A 24492-nucleotide genomic window follows, 5' to 3' on the forward strand; every position below is an offset into this window, starting at 1 on the left:
ATTGTTGATTTTAACATGTTTCTGCATTGGGATTGGGATGGGGATTCCTTTTTATAATTTCCACCAACTCTTTCATGTAATTTTTTTCTACAAAACCTGATCTTGGAGCCAGTTGACACTAGGAGTACCCCAATAAATGTCTGTCTCATGGTGCAAGATGAGAATGTGCTTGATAAGTAGGTGAGAAGGCTCTTTGGGCTTGTATAGCCTGCGTGATGCACAAGGATGGCATGAAGTCCACCACATCGCTGAGAAATTTGAGGAAGATGCTAATGTTTAACTATTTGATTTAATCCATTGTTTTGCCTTCTAACATGTTTGTCTTTTTCCAGTACATTCACCATAGCCCTGGGAACTCAAAGCGAGGGTTTGGCATAGACTGCGCTATTCTGTCATGCCAGGTTTACATCTCTCAGATCCTCGTGGCCTCTGCTCTTGGTGGTGTGGTAGATGCGGTTGGCACAGTCACAGTCATTCCCATGGTGGCTTCAGTGGGATCCTTCCTGGGGTTTTTGACAGCTACCTTCTTGGTGATATACCCCGAAGTCAATGAAGAGCCAAAGGAAGAACAGAAAGGATTAGGTCCTCCGGAGACAGCCGAGGGCAACGGCATGAGTGCAGAGAAGCCAACTGTGCTGAAGCTCACACGCAAAGGAGCTGCCACATCGGAGCTGGAGAGTGAATCAGCTGTGTGAGACCATCGCTTATTGTTCACTCACATTCCAGGGAATGCAGGTGCAGGATCAAGAACTTTTTTTTTTTTTTCCCCAGGAAAAAAAAATTAGGGTCTTCACTACTTGTAGCTGAAATTGCAAAAGAAAAGGCGGTTTCATGCAAAAATGTAAATGAAATCCTGTAGTCCTTAATATAGATTTGAACAGGTAGCTATGATGCTAATTGCTTTCTCTACAACTTAGAAACATCATTTCTGAACACTTTTTTATTAAGAATACATTTAGATTGCAAATAAGTTTTATTAATCTGCATGAGACTCACAGTGTATTCAATTAGCAGTTAGAAAAATTTAAGTTTTTGGCTGGTTTTAAACTGAAAATGGAAGCTATCTTGACTTACAGTCTCTTGCTGTTTTTTTGTCTGAACATTTCAGATTTCACTAGTGTAATAGCCGAATCAAACGCTTAGACATCTTGATCAATTTTTTCTTAAGCATGATATTATTGGTCTGACAGCTACAGTTTTTTAGCATTAATTTTAGACTTCATGTTTTTGTTAGTGCAATTACTACAGAATAGTTTTATTTACAATTATTTTCAAGAAAAACAAAAGCAATTAGTGCGGTTTCTAAGAAACTGCCGTGAATCCTTTCAGTCACACTGTTCAACAGCTACTCCCAAGTCTGCTGCTTGTCAAGAGAGGGTGACATAGGTGATGTGAACTGTAGAGGGAAGGAGCAGCAGCTGGGAGAGGTGACCAGCACTCACAGGTTTTTATCACAAGTGCTGCATTTCAAGAATGTCGTTGGAATACGCTGTGACAGTTTTTAGCCTGGTGTTTTTTGTGCTGGTGAACTTGAGGGTTTTCTTGGCATTTTAAACCTGGTCATCTCTGGATGAAGCTGCCATAGAGAAAGGGTGTCTCTGGGGTCAGCTTCATGGGAAGGGGGCGTGCAGATTCTCTTTTGTAGGGAAAGTAATTGATTAATTGCACTTTTTATGATCCTTTAACCTCCTGGCTGAGAACACAGCAGCCAAGGTAAAGACACAGTGTCAGTACAACAAGGTGAACCAAAGGCCTACCTCCGTCACTTTATGGCATAGTCTGGGTGTATGAAAATCTGTGTCAGAAACAGTATTTAGGCCTTAAAATTCAATCCACTAGCATGTGTTGCTGTTCCAGTCCCCGTGTTGGAGGAATTGCAGGCTGGAGCTCTTCTGAGCTGCTGTACTGATGTCGTCAGCGCAACCTCCATGCCCCCTTCCTTGATTCAGGATATAGCTGCAGTGTAAAGACATTTTTCTATGAAGAGCTTGAAAGAGTTGTGCTAACCTGATTTAAAACAGCATTTGGATCGCTAGCAATGCGCCCCAGTCCACGGGCAGCCAAAGCTCAGAGATCCAGCAGTCATTTAAAGCAACTTTAGAAACTGAACTTCTGTTTGTTGTCTTATAAGAAGTGTTTGTGATGCTATTTACTCATTTTCGCATGGGCCTCTGGGCTGCAGTCAGTCCGTCTGCTGAACAGACAAATCACAGCTCGTTGTAAGATTTCTGCTGCCTCAGACTTCTCATACTACAGTACTTTAAAATGCATGTGTAAATCATGCTGCAATATAGTCATTCAAAAGAAGAATATATATTTCAAAATGAAAAGCAGTTTTTAATAAATTACTTGAATTGTCAATGTATTTAAGAAATGTATGTTTTGGTATATTTGAAGTTAATGCGCAGTCTTGGCCAGCATCGTTGACAAATTTTGGTGGCATACGTGGGTTTCTTAGCTGAAGGCTTTCAGTCAGTGCTGATGCCCTGTGCTATCAAGGGTAACAATGTTGTTTTTAGGCTGGTGAAATCACCGAGCACTAAAGTACACATAATCGCACAGGACTTAGGGGTTTTAGTTTCATGTGTCTTGAGAAAGTCTTTTTTTCTTTGAGGTGAATATTTTTTATTTAGAACACCTACTGTGAACTGTGTTCAGACAGGGGAATAATACTACTGAAGAATATGAGACCTTACTGAAGAAATCAGTTGTAGGAAACTTTAACTGAACTTCTGCCGTGAATTTTATCATCTCAGTTACATTTAATATATTCTAGTGATGTTCATGTACAACAGAGATGAGTGTTGTATTTCACCCTATAACTGGCATTCATGTGAAATGCACACTGAGTTAGACATTTTAAAGTGGCTTTAATATTTTATTTTTGAAGCTCCTTGAAGATTCTTCTTTTGGTTAAATGAACGCTGTCAAGTATTCCTTATTTTAATCTGTTCCTGGAAAGGTTCTTCTACAGTTTAAAAAATCTGCATCTTCTGACTGGTGCCAGCTTTAGCCTTTTCCCCACGAGTTTCATGGATCGGTGTGGTTTCAAAGCACCACTACTCCACACTGCACCTTTGTAAGCCAAGATTTCTTTCACAGCACCATCGAGCTGACCAAGATCTAGCTCAGGGGTCCTTAAACTATGGCCTGCGGGCTGGATCCGGCCCCCCAGGGTCCTCAATCCGGCCCCCCAGGGTCCTCAATCCAGCCCCCCAGGGTCCTCAATCCGGCCCCCCAGGGTCCTCAATCCGGCCCCCCAGGGTCCTCAATCCGGCCCCCGGTATTTACAGAACCCCCCACCCCCCTGCCGGGGTTGGGGGGGGGAAACCAAGCAGCTGCAGATGGCTGCCTGCCACTGCATCCGCGCGCTGGCCCCCTGTTTAAAAAGTTTGAGGACCCCTGATTCTAGCTGCAGGGAGGAGTTGAAGCTCCTTCTCGTTTCACACCCAGAAGAGGGAATGTGAAACTGTTTGGGGTATGAGCTCACACACACTGAGCTTTTTCAGTCAGGGGAAGGGTGAGGAGGGAGGAAGGACATTTTGAACCCAGAGGTTTTCAAAGGCAAGGCAGGCCCAATTCTGTCCCAGCCAGCATTTGGCATAGCCTCGTTTCTAAGAATGGGACGTTCAGAGATGTATTTGGAGTTGTTTATGGGGCTGTTTAATTACTGTGTGTAACACATGAATGTGCACACTGCCTTGCAGCAGGAAGCTCTATTTCACTCCCCTGTAAAAGCTGAAGGAAATAATTCTTCATTGTAAACACACTGAAGTATTTGTAGTATTGCCAGAAGATTTAACTTGGGGGAGCACCAGCCAAAGTATCTCCTCCGGTACCTTGGCTGGCCTGTGAAACCACCACACTGGCTTCACTGTGCTTGCTGGTGAGGGCTCCCGAGGTCTTTCGTAGTAATGCTTTTCCTTGAATTAGTGAGTTTTCTTCCTAGTCCTGGCACTTCTCAGGGTAGAGCAGGCAATGATTTATTTTTTGTGTGTTCCTTACCTTTTGCTACAGAAATGATGATTTTTTTTTTTTTTTTTTTATGGTCACAATTAAAAGGTGAAGTAGTATGATTTTATGTGTTTATTGCAGAAGTTGTGGGAAGAGAGATTTGAAGGAGGGTGGGGTTTTTTTTTTACTCCTTATGACAGTAAGTATCATTTTTTGTTTGTCGGTATTACTGTATAGTCCAATTCATCCTGCATGCTCCGTCTTTTTGGACCTTTCCTACAGTAGGCTTAAGGTTTAGTGGTTTCATTCTGTGTTGCTCTATACTGTAAGTAATATTACCATATTCTGCTGCAGTCCTTCTGGTGACGTGTAACACCTCGGACATGAGACACTGTTAGTGCTCAGATTCTTGAGTGCTGTAGTCAGTAAGCTGCACATCTAGAAATATTTTGCGTGAGAGCAGAGAAGCTCTCTTTAACCACTCAGAAAGGTGTAGCATGGATTTTTGCACCCTTGGGTTATTGCAAGAGTCTGATCAGGTCTGCACTGTTTGTGGATGGCAGTTTCAGACTCCAGAAGCAATAATTTCTTAGGAATGTTTCTCTTCCTGCTGGTTAGATGACTTTCATAGAGATTTATTACCTAAATAGCCTTTTAATAGCATGAATCTGGTCATTTGCTAGCACTGGCAGTAAGCAGTTATGGAAAGATATGGATTGTTCATCATCAGAAGGGAGGAAGCCAGTAAATCCAACGGAGGTTAGTGCTCCTTGAAACACACAATGTCCTTTTCCCTTTTCACTTGGAGCCTTGTTCTAGACTATGAAATATTCCCGGCACGGCAGGCTGAAAAGGAGGCAGCTGCACATTTAGCGTCCCAGTTTTCCTGCCAGTGCCGATGCTGGCATGCAGGCCCCGTGATGAAACAGGCTTGCATGAAGTTTTCCACAGAGGCATGAAGCAAGGGCTGAGCCCTTCTCATTCCTCCCCCATCTGATCTGAATCCCCCCCTCAGCACTTGGAATGACAGTGGCAACAACAGTGATTATTGCCAGGTACCTCATTAAAACCTCACCTCTATCATTAGAAACACATTCACCCGCCCTCGGTTTGTGGCGAGCTTGGTCTTCCTCCAGCATTCACCATTAAAGGCAGGATTTGCATGGCTGCTAGTAGGGTCTTGCAGCCACGCAGGTTGAGGTTACATTTACAAATAAAGGTGGAGAAATTCTCAGTTTGTTCCTGCGAGAGCTCCTTCCATGTCTGGGCAGGAGGGGAGCTGAGGGGCACTGCCTTCCCGGAGGCATGTCACAGGGGTCAGCGTTCGTTTTCAGTGCTCGCTCATGGTTTCAGTAACTCTGCATATACACGTAGCCGGGTTGCACAACACTCCGTTGTTCAGTCCCTGCGACAAATTGTAGTTCAGTCACTGAGAGTTGGGGTTTTTTAGGTGCGTGTGCGTGTGTCTATGTATCTGTGTGTGTATACATTTATATACACACTGCTCGGGCCAAAATCTCTTTTGGTGGTTGTGTGCTTGTCATCACTGTACTCAACATTTTCAACTGAGTTCTTCCAGATTTCCTTCATCCTTGTCTGATGCGAGACGAGCTCAGCTATAAATATGTATCCTATTTTAAATAATAAGTAAACTCCTGCATGATATTCCAAGCACATGTAGCAGCTTCGGCATCTGAAGTATCTATTGTGAAAGAGAAGTTGGTTTTTATTTGCAGCTGTTTTGTCCTTCTTTCCTTTTAATAGGCCAAATAAATGTAACGAACACCAAATGTTGCACAGAGATGTTATTAATGACTGTGTAGAAGAAATACCAAATTTTATTTTTCTTTGCAGAAACTTTATGGTTACAGAGAGCTCTCTAGCTGTTATTCTTCCTTAAATGACAAAGCTGAACGTTTGTAAAGTGCATCAAAAATGGTCATTTTTAAAAAGTGGAGCTACCCAAAGTTTTCTCTTTCTCATGTTGCATCCAGAACAAGCCATTGGCAGAGGTGAGCTGCAGAAGCTCAGATATCAACTGGCTTTTTGATTTTGAGTTTCAAGACTCAGCAACCCAGTGAGTTAGGAAATAGTCTTAACAAAAAGGCTCAACTGCCTTTTCTTACTGTGGCACTAATATCTGCAAAGGTCTGCCCATTAAGATGTTCCACTTTTTCCTGTAATTTAAATTAAGTTTTTATTTGGTTCCTCAACCCAAGCAGCCCTGCAGCTCACCTGTCTTTCAATCTCGCCTTCCCTCGCCCGGGAGGCACAGCGGACCATGACGGGCGCCCAGGAGGGACAAATACCTTCCACCCCTAGAAGAGAGCATCTGCTAAAATTAAAAGGCTTTTGATGCCCTTGTGACCTGCTGAAACTTTAGCAAACACGGTTCGATTTGAATACACTTTTTCTTAAATTTTGAAGTTGAGGGTGAAGCTTTAGGAACATTTAGCTGAACTAGGCATCCCCTTATTTAGTCTGCACCTATTGAATCCTTAATGATAGCTAAATTGTAGTAAATAGCCCCAAAAACCAGAAAGACTTTTCTCTCAACAAATTGGCAGTTCCCAACATTAATTTTTATTTTTCTGATGTAACATGAACACTAAGCCCTTTTGGTAGCCAAATGACCAGCTTATTTTAAATGCCTCATATTAATAGAAAGCTGCATATATAGGCATCTCATAGCAGAAAAAAAAAAAAGAAAAAAAAAGAATATTTAGTTCCTTTGTGAACTGGCCATATGACAACTACTTTTTTATCAACTTATTAAGTTGGGGCACTATAATAGCTCTTGCTGAGTTTAGCAATGTTTATAAGCATGTGTTAAACACATAATGTTGTTTTATGAGGAAAAAGGGATAAAGAAAAGTAATGTCACAGATGAATGTTTGAGTGCGTAGATGGCATAATGTATGTATGATTTTTATTTCTACACTGTTGAGCTTATTTTCTGTTTTAAGGTTAAAAGAAGAGGTTTGTTGCATGAGAACTATTTTATTGTGTTCTGCACTTTCTGTTCTTTTTGTATAATCTTGATTTTTTTTCATTTATGTATAGAAAAGAAAAATCAATTTAGAAATATTCTACTCCACAAAACATTGTGTTCCAATCTGTTGTTCAGAAGTTCGATCTTAATAAACATTTCAGTAAGAGTTGGTGGCTGGCATTCCTGTGTTGTTTGTAGGGAACGTGAGTGTCCTGTCTGTGGTTGCACCTGCGGGGCTGGCAGCAATGCTGGCTGCCTGCTACTGGCTGAACGCTGCTGCCGCCTCCCCTCGTCCCTGAGCTGTACAAGACAAATAATGTTCACTGGCTTCCCAAAGGTTAATTAATATTTCTAAAAACATTACTACAAAAAAACCAAACACCAAACAGTTCACAAATACTTGATAAACTCACCTGACACTTGCAGGGTTCAGGTGCAACAGAGGAGGGAGCGCAGATGGAGAGCAAACAGTGATGCCTGGGAGAGGTGTATGGCCCCAGCTGCAGACTCTGCTCCTGCGCTGGTTGCTCTGACCCCTTCCCAGGAGAAAACGAGGGGTAGTGGCTGTCACCTGCTGAGCCAGCAAAATCCATCATCTTCATGCCATCACCAAGAGCACTACTGGGGCCTCAGGGCTGTCAGGCCTTCCCTTCCAGTGGGTGGCAGGGAGGGTCTTGTCCCTTCTTTGCCAGCATATTGGTCTTTTCCCACTCTTCTTCCTTACCACGGTGTGGGATTCCTCTGCGCAGGAGGGCCTGGGAGCATTTCAGGAGGAAATAAGTGTAACTATAAGGAGCTTCCAAAGAAACCAGCTCACACCCAAACTGACTAACCACATGGGCCATTGCTACTGACAAGGGGAAAGCCAGAGACCAGTGTACCTGATTACAAATGCCAGCTGACAGGGTTAAACTTGCCTTGTGGAGAGCTCAGTTGTCCTGATTTGATTTCTAGCACTTTACTTGACAGATCTGCTCTGTGACTTCCCCTGAAGGCACTTCTTCAGAACTGGTATAAGCAGCTCAGAGAATTTGATGCCTGTGCAGCATTTAGTTCATTTTTGACTAAACCCAGCTCATCTGCACTCTTTTCTCACTGGACCTGATGTTAAGAAAGAAGTGAAAACATAAAATGCAATAAATCTGACTTTCAGCCTGGGCTATGAACTTGTTTTTTCACTAGCATCAAGGAGAGAGCATGGACACTGCCTCCTTGGGGAAGGAGCTATTCCAAATACCTACAGAAGACCCAGCTGTGCTGGTTTTGGCTGGATAGAGTTAACTTTCTTCATAGCACCTCATATAGAGCTGCTATGAAGCATGGGGGAGCGAGGTTGCTGGCTGGGGTGAAACTACAATCAGCAAGAGCCTCCCTTCCTCACCCCACCTGGCAGAGCAGGGCCCTCACCATGGGGAGCTCACCAGGCAGAGCCCAACCAAAGTAAAGTGGGGATTAAGTGGCAGGGACTGCCCTGCATCCCTGTCTTCTCCCAGCACAATTAAAAGTAAAGAAGCCCAAAGGATGTGAAAGGAGTAAAGAAATAACCCTGAACTTCCCTGGGCTGGGTCTTGCAAGGCGTGACACTGAGCCCCTCTCTCTGTCCATGCATCTCCTCCCCAGTATCTGCTTGTTAGCTCTGTCCCCTGTGCCAAGAGATGGGGAGGACCGGGCAGTCCGCTTCATCCTTTCCAGTGTCACAAGGCAGCCAGGGGAGAGTGACAAGAAACAGAAACCTCTCAGGTGCTGTTGTTCCTGCAAGGGTGATGCCCAGAGAGGAGGAAAAGTGCAGAAAGGAATTGCTTGGCTCAGGAGACATGACGTACCCTCTGGCCTAGGAGGGGGAGGCTGCCATCCCCGGTCAGGAGCACCGGGTCCCTCCTCGGGCTGGGAGCAGGGTGCCAAGTCTGGGCTGGCCGAAGCATGCTGAGGAAGGGGTGAGGGAAGAGGAGCTGGTCACCCCTGAGCCATCGTTCAAGTTAAATACAGCCATTAAAAAATAGCTCAGTGGCCTTGGAGTAGCTGGGAACAGCTCGAGAGGGGCCTGCCCCAGTGCTTCCCCTGCTTCCCAGTCTGGACCCAGTCTGGAACAACCAGCAAACTAGGATCTTCCTGTCAGCCCCAGTCTGCCCCAGTGGAGTCAGTCCCTGCACCCTGCAGGCTTCCCAGCAGCTGGAGTAACATCTCTCCCACCCTGGGGCAGGGGGCAGGGGTATACTGTGCCCATGTCCACGCCAGCCCTCAGTGCTGGCAGGGAGGTAATGCCACCTACTGCCGAGGGCTACCACTGGGTATTTACAGAGGAACCCAAGGGCCACCAGTTACTGCCTCTGTGCGGCTGTCGCAGGCCCTGCTGAGCAGCCCCAACCCTGCTGTGCCCTGCAGGATCAGGCCCTGTCGTGCACGCTGCCTGCACCCCACGTAGGCACCCGGCAGAGCTGAGACCTCATGCACTCCCAGACTCCCACTACTGCCCACTCCCCAGCAGCTCCAACCTTGCACGACACACTCATAAGCCCAGAGCTCACGGGGACATGGGATGTGACCATCTTCCAGGTGGTGACACCACAGACACACACCCTTGAGTTGGGGTCCCATGCAGTGGGCAGCCCTTCGCAGCCTGAAAAGGGGCCGGGGGCAGCCACCCAGCAGGGAACTAGCCCTGGAGGGCCGTGGTGATGGATGGGGAGTTGCAGCAGGACAGTGGCCCAAATCCTAGGGTCAAGGGTGGCGGGCAGCCGCTGCCCCAGCTCCCAGCCCTGAGCAGACAGCATTTGCTTCCTTTTCTTTGGGCCTGGAAGGCTGCACTGGTGCAAAGTGGCATTTGCACAACATCTTTCCTGACCTAACACCTGGGGTGGCACACGGGCCACCCACCCGCAGCCAAAAGCGGGGGACCCATGTGAGGCGCTGGGGCAAAGCACCACGGAGGAGGAAGTCACACACCCGGGGAAATCCTGCAGCTTACGTTCTACCTCAGCCTCAGCCTCCAAACGGCAGCTGACCCCAGCGCAGCTGGCACCCACTCAATGCCACACAGCAAATGACAGCCCCGCCACCACCCCCTGGGGAGAGGGCTGGGAACACAGTAGCTGAAAGAGATGCAGAAAGAGCAACAGAGGCAAGTAATTAATGGGGGGGGGGGGGGGGATGGGGGGGGGTGTCTGAGGATTGGCTTTTGCTTCGCTGACTGTAGCAAGCTGACAGCAAGACAGGGTTCAGTCAGTACTGATGGCGAAAGGGAACTGGTCCTACAAATAGACCCGCAGAAGCCCATGAATGCAGGCTGGAAGGAGAGGAAGGGGCCATTTCCCACCTTGCTGCACGGCCCTGATCAGCCAGCACAAGTCAGCCCGAATTTCCAAGCAGCTCCCATCTCCGCAGCAGGGTAATTTCTAGAAGCAAACACTGCCATCCCTTGGTTTGAATCACAGAATCCTAGAAAACCTCCAGCTGGAAGGGCCCCATAAGGATCATCAAGGCCCACTCCCTGCTCCTTGCAGGACTACCTAAAACTAAACCATATGACTACGAGCATCATCCAGACACTCCTTGAACTCTTGACAGGTTTGGTGCTGTGACCGATTCCCTGGGGAGCCTGTTCCAGTGACCAACCACCCTCTCAATGAAGAACATTTTTCTAATGTCCCATCTGAACTTCCCCTGACATGGCTTCATCCCATTCCCTCATGTCCTGTCGTGGTCACCAGAGAGAGAAGATCAGCACCTCCCCCTCCACTGCCCCCCCCCCCCCGTGAGGCAGTTGCAGACTGCGATGAGGTCACCCCTCAGCCTTCTCTTCTCCAAACTGAAGAAACCAATTGGCCTCAGCCACTCCTCCTGTCTTGCCCTTGAGGGTTTTCACCACACTCCTCTGGACACACTCTAATAGTTTATGCCCTTCTTCTACCGAGGCACTCAAAACTGCGTATAGAGCTTGAGGTGGGGCCACACGAGCGCAGTGGTGGGACAATCACCTCTCTCCACCAGCTTGCTATGCTGTGCTTGATGCGCCCCAGGACATGGTTTTAGCTGCCAGGGCATGCTGTTAGCTCGTATTGCCATCAACCCAAACCCCCAGAGCTTTCTACAGGGCTGCTCCCTGTAGTCCTCCCATGTCACCTGTCCTTGTTTCCAATCCATACTTTTTCCACCTAAGGAGGAGACATGCCAGCTGCCCCAGGCAGGAACTTGTCACCGTGGCCCTCTCTCCCTGGAGTTACCACATTCTGCCCAGTGGAGAGAGGACAGGGAATCCTCTGTCTCATGCCTCCTGGCTGCCTGACAGGCCTGTCCCAGGGAGGCCAGGCACGGTTCCAGTCATCTGGTTCCCTCTCGCACTCCCTGATCCTCCTCAGCCTACTCCCCTCCTCCCAGTGCGCTGCCACTGAGTGGAGGAGTTCCTCCAGCTGGGCACATCTCCCACGGGAGCGCTCACCGCTGCTGGCTGGTACTGCCGTAAGAGCCGGGCACAGCCTGCAGCGGGGCACCGGGGTGGCTGCCCGTTCCCACCCGAGCTCTGTCTGGGCAGCTGCGTCAGTCACGGTGGGTGCAGAGCGTAGAGAGGACAAGGCCTTCTGCTGGGTGGATCCCACTGCTCCCTGTCCCAGCCAGCAGTCATAACACTCATCCTGTACAAACTGCCGCCCTAAATGTCAGCTGCTAGTGCTCCCCAGGGGTTGCTTTGGGGTTTGGGAGGGTGGGGGCTTGCCTGCAGTGTCTTCTGGCCCTGTTCTGGTCTCAGCTGCTGTGCCATGACTGCAGGCTCCTGGCGGGTCTCTCTACTCCCCTGAAGTTCCCCGGTTGGGAAAAGTGGGGAAAAATCAGCAGCAAAAAGGAGCTGAACACACATTAGCCTGAACAGCCTGGCAGGATCCAGGGGCTCTGTCTGGTCAATCCACTCATAAATAGCTGAAGAACTTCTGTATTCGCATAGCAACCTCTGAGCGCTGTTTTGAGAGTGAGACAATTTCAGGTAGAGCATAAAACCTTCCAGTGTTTGTCAGCCTCTTTAAAGCCCCGACAATCAGCTTTTTAATTGAAAAAGCTCAACAAAAGCTTTATAAAACTCAAGCCATCAAGCACTAGTAGTTACAGCGTCACTACTTACAGGAGTCCTTGTTACATGCCAAGGCAGCACCATGCTAAGCATTACATGAGCACAACCAGAATAGTCTCTGCCTCAAACAGCTTACTCCAGGGTGAAACAACAGCCAGACAGAGATCACAAAGTCACAAGCCAGTGTGGACTGCGCACAGGCAACTAGACCTGGCAATCTCTTAGTAAGCATTGCAACAAAGAGCTCAGAGATCTTAGGATCCCTTCCCCCTATGCCTTCCCACCATCAAGGAGCCCAGGGGAAGTGACAGAAAATCCACCAAAAACTCAACAAAACCCTACCTCACCCTTCCTGCAGATTCATTTCCACAACTGCAACATTGTGGCAAAGCTGAAATGGTAAGTGAACACATACCTGAGTGTCCTCATGGCACTGGGAGAGACAGACCAACATGATGTTGTGCTCCTCGTGTCAGTTAAATTGGTATTGCTGGTCCTCCTCCTGCTCTTGGGGACAGGTCAGTGTTCTTGACGGATTTTGTATCTCATGGTTTTGTCCGAGGTGGTTAAACTCTTCTACACACTGGTCTTCAACAGCTGGTATTAAAGAAAGCAGTGCTTTTAAAAAGGACATACCTACTCAGTAAATTATGTTCCTATTCAATAAATTACTTTGGAGTCTTTCATCAGTGAAAGAATTTATAAGCATGAAAATGGATATTTGCTATTCTTGTCACCTGACATTTTCACAAGCTGGGTACAAACCATTTGAGAAGGCAAAGCCAGGTTTAAGAAGTCTTGCAGGAATGAAAAAATCAGTGATGGCAATGACAGCCAGGTGGCAGGTTGTTGTTCACCTCTGTAGCAAGTGAAATTTTATTAACAAGTTCTTTCTAATAATAATAAAGTTGTTGGTAGCAACAGCTCACATTTAAAATTTCACATTCCCTTTAGAATGCAGTTTTAAAATGTGGAGCAGAGCTGACATTTTCATCATTGTGTGTCTCTGTACAGAGAAATCTTTTGATTCAGTAAATAATTCATTTCACTTACCATCACCAGTCAGACAGCTCCCAGGACAGGAAATAAGGAGCCTGAAAGTTACAGATGAGAAGCTGATTTTAGAAAGGAGAATATGTAGAGGGAAAAAGCCAGGCAATTACTCCCCATAGTACACAAACAGGATGCAAGTGAGCACTAAAAATCATCATTCTTTTATCATGTATCAAGTTACACAGGAAAACAAAGAAAGTATAGAGACCAGAGTATCAATATGGTGTTTAATATTCTTAAATTGAAAAATAAAACAAAACTAAAAAGGTACAATTCCAGTTACCATCATATGATAAAACCTTTCATCAGTACATTGAAAGAGTTAGAAATATTACAAGGTGCATATCTCCAGTACTTTACACTTGTATTAGGTCTACACTGTTTCATATTTATTAACAAAAGTAGCAGCCCTTTTTTTCCTTTCTATTTACAATATTTAAAATATTGCCTTCCACTTTCCTCAGCACTGATACAGATAAAACTATTCTGTATATATTTATTGTTTTACTTATAGAGAATTGTCATAAATGGAAAAAAAGACGTACATCAGGAAGCAGTTAGGGAACGCTAAAGAGAATCCTCAGACCACAATTTGATGATGCTCACTTCAGTAATCAAGGAGTAGTTTGATGACTCTGCAGTAGTTAAAAATTAAGCAGTTTCTACACAAAATAACAGCAGTTCCTCTGATTGGAGACTGTGACTGAAAGGAGGAGCAGCACAGGTTTGTTTGCACAGTAACTGAAAGATTGTTTCCAAAAGCAAGTATAATATATACAGAAACCACTTAATTTAAGTGCTTCAGATGAAAGAAAAAAAAAAAAAAAGGTGGGTTTTTTTTCAGAGAAAAAAAGACCAGTTAGAAATGTCAAGCGCTGTGCATCGTTTTTAAAGAAGAAAAGTTTTTAAGTACAACGGTCATTAAAAAATATGCAAGTGTCTTGTCTGAGCAGCAGTGAGCTTTCAGTGCCACCAGGAAGAACCTGTCTGTGTTTACATTTGAAATACGGCACCATAAATATACATACAGGGGTAACGGACAGTCTTCCCAGCTGAATCTAGCTGCTAGGTCAGAAAGATACTCAGCATTCATAGTAACTCCACAAATCCAATAAATGCATTTTGTTTTTTCTTTTTGGTGATCGTTTCCAGCTATTATAGGCTGTAAACACAGTATCTAATTCCATTTTTTAGGCAACACATGCACTGCACAAAACGAGCTCCAGTAGAATTACTGAGCTGGCTTCGATGCTTTTGGTGCCACCTGGCCTATAACCCTGATCCTTCATATCACCACATGGCAAGCTGAATGCCAGTGACCCCTCTGTTCACATTTCTGTTTCTTTACCAAACCTGCAGGAGCAGCACAAGGTGCAAGGAGAGAGTCACTTCCATTTCGATTTTCTACAACGATGTAGGGATTAAAATAATTCAATAAATAGAAAACAGTAACACTGACAGGTGGTTGAAACATATGCAAAATGCTGGAGTAAACCACAGCCTGAGGTCTTCACTTTTTTCCAGCACAGGTAAGACATATTTTGAATAGCTTAACTATTCAGCTTTCCAAATGGCAATCTTCCCTTCTTCCTTTCCAGAGCCACTGAGGACGTATCTGTCCTCTGCTGAGCACAACGCCTTTACTGTATCAGCGTGACCAACCAACTCTTTCTCCACAGTCTTCTTCTGAGCATTGATCACATAGATCTTCCCTTTGGTTTTGCCTTGCAAACTTCCACTGCTGCCAACCCACATCTGGAATAAAACAAGACCAAACCACAATCATTTTCATTACTTCACATTTCAGGCTAGGACACAGTTGAGGAGTTTGATGTGCCACATTGATACAATGAGGATTCTCTCTTGCTAGGCTGGAAAAAAAGAAACGCTAAAAATGTCATATATAAGTATCTCCCCACCCCACCTCAAGTCTTTCTGTCTTCCCCACCCCGACTCCCTGATCCTCCTCAGCCTACTCCCCTCCTCCCGGTGCGCTGCCACTGAGTGGAGGAGTTCCTCCAGCTGGGCACATCTCCCACGGGAGCGCTCACCGCGGCTGGCTGGTACTGCCGTAAGAGCCGGGCACAGCCTGCAGCGGGGCACCGGGGTGGCTGCCCGTTCCCACCCGAGCTCTGTCTGGGCAGCTGCGTCAGTCACGGTGGGTGCAGAGCGTAGAGAGGACAGGGCCTTCTGCTGGGTGGATCCCATTGCTCCCTGGTCTAGCCAGCAGAGTCATAACACCCTTCCCGTGCACCAACTGCTGCACAAACTGCCACATTGTAGCCCATCTGCCTGTCCCTGTTTCTAGCATTCCCCAGGGGTTTCCTTTACAGGTGGGGTGGCTTGCCCACTGTTGCCTCTGGCCCTGTTCCAGTCTCCTCAGCCGCTGCCATGTGAGCTGTGGGCTCCTGGCAGGTGTCTCTGCTCCCCTGAAGTTCCCCCAGTTCAGGAAACATCTCTGTGCATCACACTAGAGTGCTCCGCTGCTGATCGTGCCAGCACTGGAGCTGTTCACCTCAGCAACTCAACTTGCCTTTTGTTCCACGGACCCACTGCAGAGAATAAAACAGAAGGTGTCACTTTACCACTGCATAAACCACAGCATGCCCATTTCTCCAGTGCTGTGTGCTCTGGATATCTGCTCTCTGCACTGCAAGAGCAGTGAAAATCCTGGGAAGATTAACTGCAACTATCAGGAGAAAAAAAACAGCTGTCGTATGAGCAAAGATGGAAAAAGCCAGGACTCCCTAGGCTGGAGAGAAGGCAGCTGAGGAGGGATCACATCAAGGTTTACAAAGTCACAAAAGTGCAGATGAGCAGAATGTAGAATCATTTTTCACATCCCACAGTTAAGAGAAGTAAGGGTCACATGTGGAAGCAAGTAAGAGTTCAGTTTCACTTAGACAAAAGTACTTCTCTGTACGTGGCTGGCACTGAACTTCTAGAAACAGCTGCTATGGGAAACTGTGGCACAAGCAAGTTCGAAATACAATCAGATCCACAGAGATCTGGTTCAAAAATAGCTAATAAATGGCTGAGACAGATGTGCATACTGTAGTACCCATAAACAAGGACCACGGATAGTGAGGGTGCTTAAGGGGAATGGACTGCAGGTACAGGCCAGGTTCACGTGTGCTCCCTACTTCACACTGTTATTGCCAGCAGTAAGAAGCAGAATACAGGGTCAGATGTACCTGGTCTGGCACAGCAGAAAAAACAGAAGCTGTGGTCACCCTGCACAAAAATTTGCACAAGGTAAGTACTCACTGCTGTGTATTAGCAATGCTTGGCAGCCAGAAAGCATCTTACTTCAGACAGGCACATTATACAAATGGTTTTGTCTCAGGTTTCTTAAAGACTAAAATCGGCTGGTTTTTAATTGAAGCACAAGCCTGTGGCAGACAACCCTACCAATGCTGTCACTAGCCTTTAACAAGCTGCAAGTTCATTCTTAGCAACTGCAACGCTGTGTAGAAGAGGAGTACGTGTGCTCCAGCTACTACAGCAGGCTCCAGACTCGTCCCTGGACAACCAAGGCTGCTGAGCTGTTGGCAGGCTAAAAGATGAGGTGCTGAACACTCAAGTTCAGGAGACATTTCACACAGGGATATCTTCCAGTTGTTCCTTTGGTATCAATGAGCTGAACTACAATGGTAGTTAAGGTGGAGCTGTGTGAGGAGTAATTGAAAGAGAAAAGGAACACAGTTCTTAGGTAGAACAAAAGAGAGCTTAATGCCTTGGGGTTTCAAAACAATCCTCTTAACCCCCTGGGTTAAATATATTCATCTCTACTTTGAGGAAGAATGTATCAAAAGGTTTTTCTATTTTAGTTCACAAATCTAAGCAAGGGCTGAACACACAGAGAGCTTCCTTATTTCATGAGGCACTTCATGAAAAAAATCATTTTTGAGGAGGGAAGGAGGAAACACCAAAGATTCAGATAGTTGCTTTCCCAATAGATACATCTTAGCTATTTATTTGTAAGTTAACCCAGAACCTGTCCATGTGGTATCACAACTACAATCATTTGCACCGCAACAGGTATGACAGAAACACAAGATGCTAAGGTAGGAAGCCCTTGGCTCCTTTTGTCTCTGTTGAGTTACAAATGTGGTAACTAAACAAGAAAAAGGTTATATATAAAAACAGGCTAGCTAGCTGCCATTTACTGTTTGTCTATTAACCTTTTCCAAGGCTTAGTCTTCGGAATCCTGAGATTAAATATCAACAAACCTAAATGTTCAGTTTCTACACTTCCTCAAAAACGTTAATGGCTAATAAAAGTCACCACACATTTAATTATTGATGAGGCTTTTGGCTTGAGAAGCATTTTAGGCTATACCTGTAACAGCCAGTTGTGGCAGGCAGTCATTAGCTTCTGATTTCAAAGGGGAATCAAAGTTTCAAACCAGTACATATGGCAAACACCCAGTAAGGACACTAACCAATGACAGCCTGTCAGAGCTGCAAACAAACAAAACTTCAGCAAAGAATTCCACAACAGGTAAAAACAGTCCAAATGTCTCTCACCTGATTTTTAACTCTTATCATACAAGTAATCTCAGAGCAATCCTGAAGATTAATCTTTTGAGGTGTACTTGAAAAGTCTTTGGTGTTCCAAATATACACGTCACTACTTCGCGAGTAAGACGCCCACACTTCATCTCTCTGAAGCACAGAAAGATACATTTAACATGAGTACTGCTGACAGGAGGTATATTGCAATAAGTAACTATGGCTTGTAATGCCACATAGTCATGCTTCCTTTAAACTCTATTATCAGTTTAGATATAATACCTCAGGAAAGAGCTGGAAGCACAGAAAGTAGGAACACACATCCTTCAGGTGATGCTCAATTTTCATCTGCAGCTGATATTCATGAGTTGACACTACAAGTATGCAACTCCGAGTACCTTCAATGTTAAAAATAAAAAGTTAGTAACAGAAGTGCCAACTTCCTCCATCTCTATATATCATGGAGAAAAAAGGCTAAATAAAATGGATGCATCTAACAACTGTCTTGTTTCTCAGTCAACAGTGAAATTTTTGAGGTACTTCTTCCTGGTTTTCACAGTATCCGTTTTCCAGATCGTTCTTTCTCCAAACACCGACTTCTATTCTGCAGCGCATACACTTATTAGTTTAGAATCCAAAAACAATTGAGAAAAAACCTCCTTAAAATTAGGACATCTCATACTTAAGAACTTAACAAGAATAATTATTTTCATCTACAGAACTGAGACCAAGTGTCTGTGCTAAAAGGTTAACAGAGTTGAATCCTTACTCTACTACAGCACCAGCAGCATCACTACTGCCCATAGCAGGACCAGGATCTCCCAAGTCGTTAGCTGCTGTTAAGATATGTTTGGATCCAGGCTCTTACTATGGCAGTACTGAGAATCAGTGCAAAATTCTTGATCCGGTCACCATTTATGAAACAACTTCAAGGTGATCTTTTACCCTAGCAAAAAACTTGCCTTTGTTCATCTAAATTCCTACAGAGGGAATGAGAAATTTCTACAAGTAGCCAAAATGCAGGTCTGAGGATTACCAAGCCAGACCAATACCATAAAATCTAGCTGAAATATCAAACAAAATTTGCAACTGCTATGGCCCTCTAGACTTCAAAAGGACTTTTCCATTCCAGTTTACAGGCATCACTAGGGGAGGCGAGAAAAATACAGTGTAGCCAGAAGTCACACCCTGAAGTAGGGGCAATACCTTGAGGAGCGATCCAAGCTAGCCATCTATGCAAGTGTTTTGGAGGCCTTACCTACACAAGGGTGCTTAAATAGAGAATGGGGAAAGAATATCACGTACATATAAGTCTGAGTTTGAGATTCATGTATTGTTCTAATAAAACAGCGCATTATGTGAAGATGTAGGGGTTTTTTTAATTATTTGAGAAGTGAACTTACAGCACCACAGTTGGTCATTATGAAGCTTGATAGAAGTGAGATTTTGGCAGGGCAGCTGAAAGATGTGATTAACTTTCAGAGTGCTGATGTTCCAAGCAATAACTGTTCCATCTAAGCTGCTCGAGTATGCTTCACTGTTTGTACAGATTAAAAGAAGAGTATAATATACATTCATGTTCCAAACAGAGCACATCCACAGAAGAGACTCACTTGCAAAATAACCAATTTTCAGTGAGCCAAATTAATGTTCCTCATTTCAGAGACTGGAATAGTAAAGCACCGTAATGATTTCAAACAGACTGAAGTCCAAGAGTCTTCAAGGCCAGATACTGTAGTTCTTCTACTAGCAAACAATTAGACTGGTTCAATTCTTTAAAACAAGGTAACCAGAGTCTTGAGTGCACAGAAGCATGTCCATCCTGTGCCCACAGGCCTAGGGAAGGATCTAAACTTCTTTTCTTCCCTCACTGTATTCTAGGTAGCTGGCTCTAGACAGCTGAAAGTGCATTTAAGCAATGAACAGCTCTGGGTCGCAACCAGGCATCCAACTTTCAAGCTGCTTATGTCTCCTAGTGTTCCAGTAGAGGTACCTTTCTCTTCTTAGGAGTGTACTCTGTATCACTGGAAACACTGCAGGCTAATTCAGAGCTCCAAGTGAACTGGAGTACATGTTACATCATGCATGAGGAGTTAAGTACAACAAAAACTTTCCCTATAATTATCCCGAATATTGTTGCCTATAGGATTTTCTCTTTTTCTCTCAAGTTAGGACAAAACCATCTCAGAACTGTTTGTTACTGCACCTGAGAAAACAAACTATAGTATTTTTTTTCTACCCTTAATATCTGTTGTCTTCAGATGAGAAAACCTTTTTCAGAAGGTTCCAACAACACCTAAGCAAATTCTGCCTGAAACCCATTACGCCTGCTGCACCAATGGCAGAGCTACGGCTGATGTCTGGTCTGGCCTGGGAGTTGCTGCTCCCATGGGAAGACAGCAGGTTAAGGCCTCCAGCCAATCTCTTCCCGGTGCTACCAAAAGATCAAAAGCATTTTGTCTTAACAAAACAATAAATGTATTTTTTTCTTTTACAAACAGGCAGGAAAATCTAGAAGCATGCTGTAAACACCTAGTTGATGATGTGTTCAAAGCAGAAGTGAAGTGGTCTTTAAACTGCATCTGTACTGATTCATCATTGGATGCTGCCAATTCCTGGCTGCTCTCATCCTCATCCAAAAAAGCATTCCTTTGTCCTCTTTGTTCCAAAGTACATAATGGCCTTTCTTTAAAAAGGAAATTCTTACTTTACCATATACAATATGGGAGCTACAAAAACAGGCTAAATGAAGGCTTATGTTAGCAGAATAAGCTCCCCCGTTTAAAACAATAAATTCTTTCCAACATCTAGGAAGATCAGTCACTGGTTTCCTGTGTGGGCTCCTTTTTCTTTGCCACAAGTTAACTTTTTGCCCTTGTTTCAGTCAAATAATTAAAGCACAACATATATCATTTGGATCTTTAACTAGTCCTCTGCTGACTGCAGGCCAAATTCTCTAGGGTGGTGAATACTATTCTAGCTACATAAATGGCTTTCTACTCAACCACGGGAAGATTTTCCACATGTCTATGTCTCTTCTGGCAGGTACAGACATCCTTCACATTTGCTCGTATATGTATTTTTAAGAAGAAAACACAGTAATTAAATATACCTGGGTATTCCATTCTTTTTCTCCACAATGATGTCTGTAACATCAGAACGATGATCATTTAGTTGCTTATTACAAGACATACTGTGGGTGTTGATAATATAAATAATGGAGTCTTGAGAACCAATCCACACTTGACTCTGTTCTACCATGACCATACAAGTCTAGAGAGAAAAAGTAAGATTAAATAAGATCTAGAAGAAAAAACACTCTTTAACATAACATGGAAAAAATTTGTATTAAGATGCTAAAGTTTTCTGGTGATTACCATATAAGATCAAGACTTGGTGCTCCAGTATTATATCCTTTTCTCTGCTCTATTAAAAATGAGAGAGCACAGATCTCTGCTGAGTTTATTCTTCCGTAAATACAATTAATAATGTACCTTGGTAAATGATTCAAAGCTGTTTTTTCTGACCCAAAGTAAATGTTACAAAGTGCATCAGGGGAAACCACAGAAGTTAGCGTACTTCTCTGTTCTGCACTGGAAGCCATCCTGTCTGATATAAACATACTTCCTACTTCAGTTTGAAGTAGTGTCTAAGAAAACACTGTCTTCTCCTCTATTGACTCCAGGACATACTTCCCTCATTCAGCTGCTCTTCATTTCTCTCCCTCCTGAGTCCCACCAGTTCCAAACTTCCGTCCTCGTTTCTTTCTCTTCTTTTTAACAGGTTGGTATCTGACTCTTCTCCTGGATTTCTATCTTCCCTCCGCCCAGCTCTTCAACATCAGCCTTTCCTCTCCCTTTCTGACTCTTTCCCACACTCACCCACAGAGATGTTTCACATAAGTACCCTATCCAATCCCTTTCTCCTGCATGTTCTCTCTACTGCATGTTTTTCACTCAGTCCACAGCTCTGGTCAGCTTCCCCTTTCATCAAAAGAGTTACTCTTTTCAGGTGGCCTTTCACAAGCAACAATCTTTAACCTGCAGGTTGTGTCATCTTCTTTTAGAGCACTGTCTCTCTTTCAATATCATCCACCTGTCTTCCTTATACCTTTCCCCAGTTTCCAGTTCTTCAGCACAGGTGACACTTCATCTGTTCTTAGGGCTCCCCTTCTCATCTTCTCTTTATATTGATTTTCTTACTCCTTCTCCTCAGCTGTTTCAAACCTGCCTTCCTGCCCCATGAACGCAGGCCATTAGGCCAGCAGGCTTTCCCAATATCCAATTCATCACTTCCACCAGTTGACTCGTTTCATTATGGACCCACCTTCTCTCCTTTCCTTTCTTCTCAAAAATCTCCATTTCTCCAGGTTAACTGAGGCCCAAAAATCTCAACTGTTTTTCTACAACTTTTAAAAGAATGACAGCGATTCAGGGTCGTACAGGCTATAGCAACAAAAGCACCAAACTAAAGCAGCAATCGCAATGTGTGTCAGTCTTACCAGTTTAGAGTGGCCCATTTTGAAACAGTGCTGTTGAATAGACCAGGTAGATGCATCGAAGACCACCACCTTCCCCTCATTTAAAGCACACCATAGTTTGGGATGAGCATTGCCAGGTCTTTCTGAAGGGTCAAGATGTCCTAGAAATAAAGCAGAGAAGATGAGAGAGATACAAGAAAATAAACCACTTTTGGAGATGTGTGGGAAAACCATTATTAGGCAGAGCAGCTTTCTAACAAAATACATCTGTATTCTGGAACTTACATCATCAGCATACAACACAGTTCTCACAACGCATTTGTGCTTGTTCTCATCCATTTGTTGAGCTCACCTGATGATTTAATCTTACACTTCAAAGTTATTCAGAGCAGAGGCAATGTTTTTCGTTGATAATGTACTTAGCTAACTGGGATTGCCGGAAGGCTTTTAAGCCCTATGAAATACAACTAATAAATCTACTCATTCTGCCTGCTCCATTAGAGCTCCACTTTGTAGTATGAGGCTTCTAAGAAAGAAAAGCACCACTGAACCAACCACCACCCACCCACACAAAATTGCTCCTTCCCACTTTCTTAACGCTGGAATTCCACTAACTTTCCCCTTTCATCTCAAATTGCCCAAATATCAGGAATCGCATACGAACTTACATCAGAAGACTAGCAAGGTTATGAAGCTAAGAGTTAGGAACTTCCAGAACTAATCTGCTATCTAAATTCATGCCCACTGCACGCAGTCCTTAGCTTTGGGGTTGGTTTTTTTTTTTTTTTTTTTTCCTCTAATGCTTTTTGAGTTAGTCAGATATAAATGTGCCAAGTATCACCAAAAAGCTCACAAGGAAATTGATAGTGCTTTCTGCAGGGATGGATTTAAATTACATGTGATGAACAGTACGTTAAATCACATAATATACGATGAGAGTCATGGGCATATAGGTCTGCCTGGGATTTCAAGAGGTGGTACGCTATTCCCTGCACTGTTTCAAACATCCCCATATGACTCTACTGAAAAATAAAAAAAATTAAAATGAATATTGATCAATAGTGGAGCATCATTCACCACCACCCCCTGCTCAATAAATAAGGCAGAAGTCTTAATGGGAAATCAGCACATTAACACATAATTGAGGTCTACTATAAGGCATATAAACACAGGAAGACAAATTAAGACTGTGAAAGCTATGCCTTGGAGTATCTTACTCCAATTATTACCGGGTTTTTTTTAATGATTTTCTGCTTTAGTATTCAACACACAACCAAAGCATGTCAGAATGTGAACAAAATCAGGCAGTTATAATACCAAGTGTTATGAGATAACATGCTTTATAGACTAATTAAAGCTGGGCTAACATAAAGCAAGCAATACATCACATTACCTGGTGTATAAAGCAAGACATCTATTGCCTGTGGAAATGTCTCACCAGCTAAGGGGTTGATCTTGTGCTTTAATGTCTCTGAAGTTGTTTTGGGGACCATCATAGGCACTAAAACAGATTTTTAAAAGGTCATGAATCGCACATTTAAGCCTGAAATAGATTCTCGTGAAATAAGAATTCTGCACCATTTATTCACATTTCTCACTTTTCTTTCCCTCTAGCCTTAGCTGACTGGGAGAGTCCAAACACCATTTGTATGAATTCTGGTGGCAGAAGCATGCATACAACACCCAAGCAGTCTAAACAACCAAAACAAAAACACTGCATCCAATATGGAGACATACATACCAACTAAGGTTCTGATGCACAGAAGAAAAAGAAAACAACAAACAAAACCCTCAACCCTAAGCTTTCTAGTAATACTATTTAATAAGCTATATCTGTGAAAGTGCAATCAAGACTAACATATTTTTATATTTCTACAGAAAATCAGTTTGAAAAACAGAAGATAAACAGAAAGAGCTGAGACACATGATACAACAGCAGCAGGCTTTATATCATTGCCATGTGACTGACCTTCATTTTTCATCCTGTCAAAATAAGACAGTTTAGAGGCTGCATATATGGTTTTGGAGGACTGCAGGGCACCAACCACAGCATCCATCAGAAGAACATTTGTCAATGCTTGCTGAATATACTGAGGATCCTAAAACCAAAAATCTTAATGTAGTTTATCTATTGCTCATTATTACAATCTCCACATTCAACAACACGTCTTTCTTAACACAAGCACTGACCAGTTGCTGCCCTGCAGCATAATTCATGCAACTTACAGTGAAACTGTGCTTCCACATTACATGTTGCACTCCCAAGAAAGGGCATGGAGCAGGGAGTCAAGAGCCAGTGTAAATTCATTAGACTGGATGAATACTTCAGATCTGATGTAATCTTGATACAGATGTGCCAATGAAACCATATGAATGGCAATGATGGAAAACATACAGCAGACATAGGATGGGTACCCATTTTCAGGCTAGATCTTTCTTCAC

General features: G+C 44.0%; 2 protein-coding genes across 10 annotated transcripts in view; one reads left to right on the forward strand and one right to left on the reverse strand.

Annotated features, from left to right (window-relative positions):
- Nucleotides 1–7112, forward strand: part of SLC45A4 (solute carrier family 45 member 4) — an 87474-nt gene extending 80362 nt beyond the window's left edge. For all 6 annotated transcript variants that reach the window (XM_080381091.1, XM_080381089.1, XM_080381088.1 and 3 more), the window contains one exon: nt 333–7112. In XM_080381091.1, the coding sequence (XP_080237217.1) occupies nt 333–695 (363 nt within the window). In that variant the 3' untranslated portion in view covers nt 696–7112. The remainder of the gene's footprint in view (nt 1–332) is intronic.
- A 6156-nt stretch (nt 7113–13268) lies between these two features.
- Nucleotides 13269–24492, reverse strand: part of DENND3 (DENN domain containing 3) — a 45141-nt gene continuing 33917 nt past the window's right edge. For 3 of the 4 annotated variants that reach the window (XM_080381066.1, XM_080381067.1, XM_080381069.1), the window contains 8 exons: nt 24020–24149; nt 23444–23551; nt 22072–22211; nt 20683–20843; nt 18974–19107; nt 17853–17968; nt 17586–17723; nt 13269–14810 (listed from right to left, as the gene is read on the reverse strand). In XM_080381066.1, the coding sequence (XP_080237192.1) occupies nt 14610–14810; nt 17586–17723; nt 17853–17968; nt 18974–19107; nt 20683–20843; nt 22072–22211; nt 23444–23551; nt 24020–24149 (1128 nt within the window). In that variant the 3' untranslated portion in view covers nt 13269–14609. The other variant, XM_080381068.1, reaches the window with a different exon arrangement.

This window comes from Falco punctatus (assembly GCF_963210335.1).
Source record: "Falco punctatus genome assembly, chromosome: 3".
Lineage (NCBI taxonomy): Eukaryota > Metazoa > Chordata > Aves > Falconiformes > Falconidae > Falco > Falco punctatus.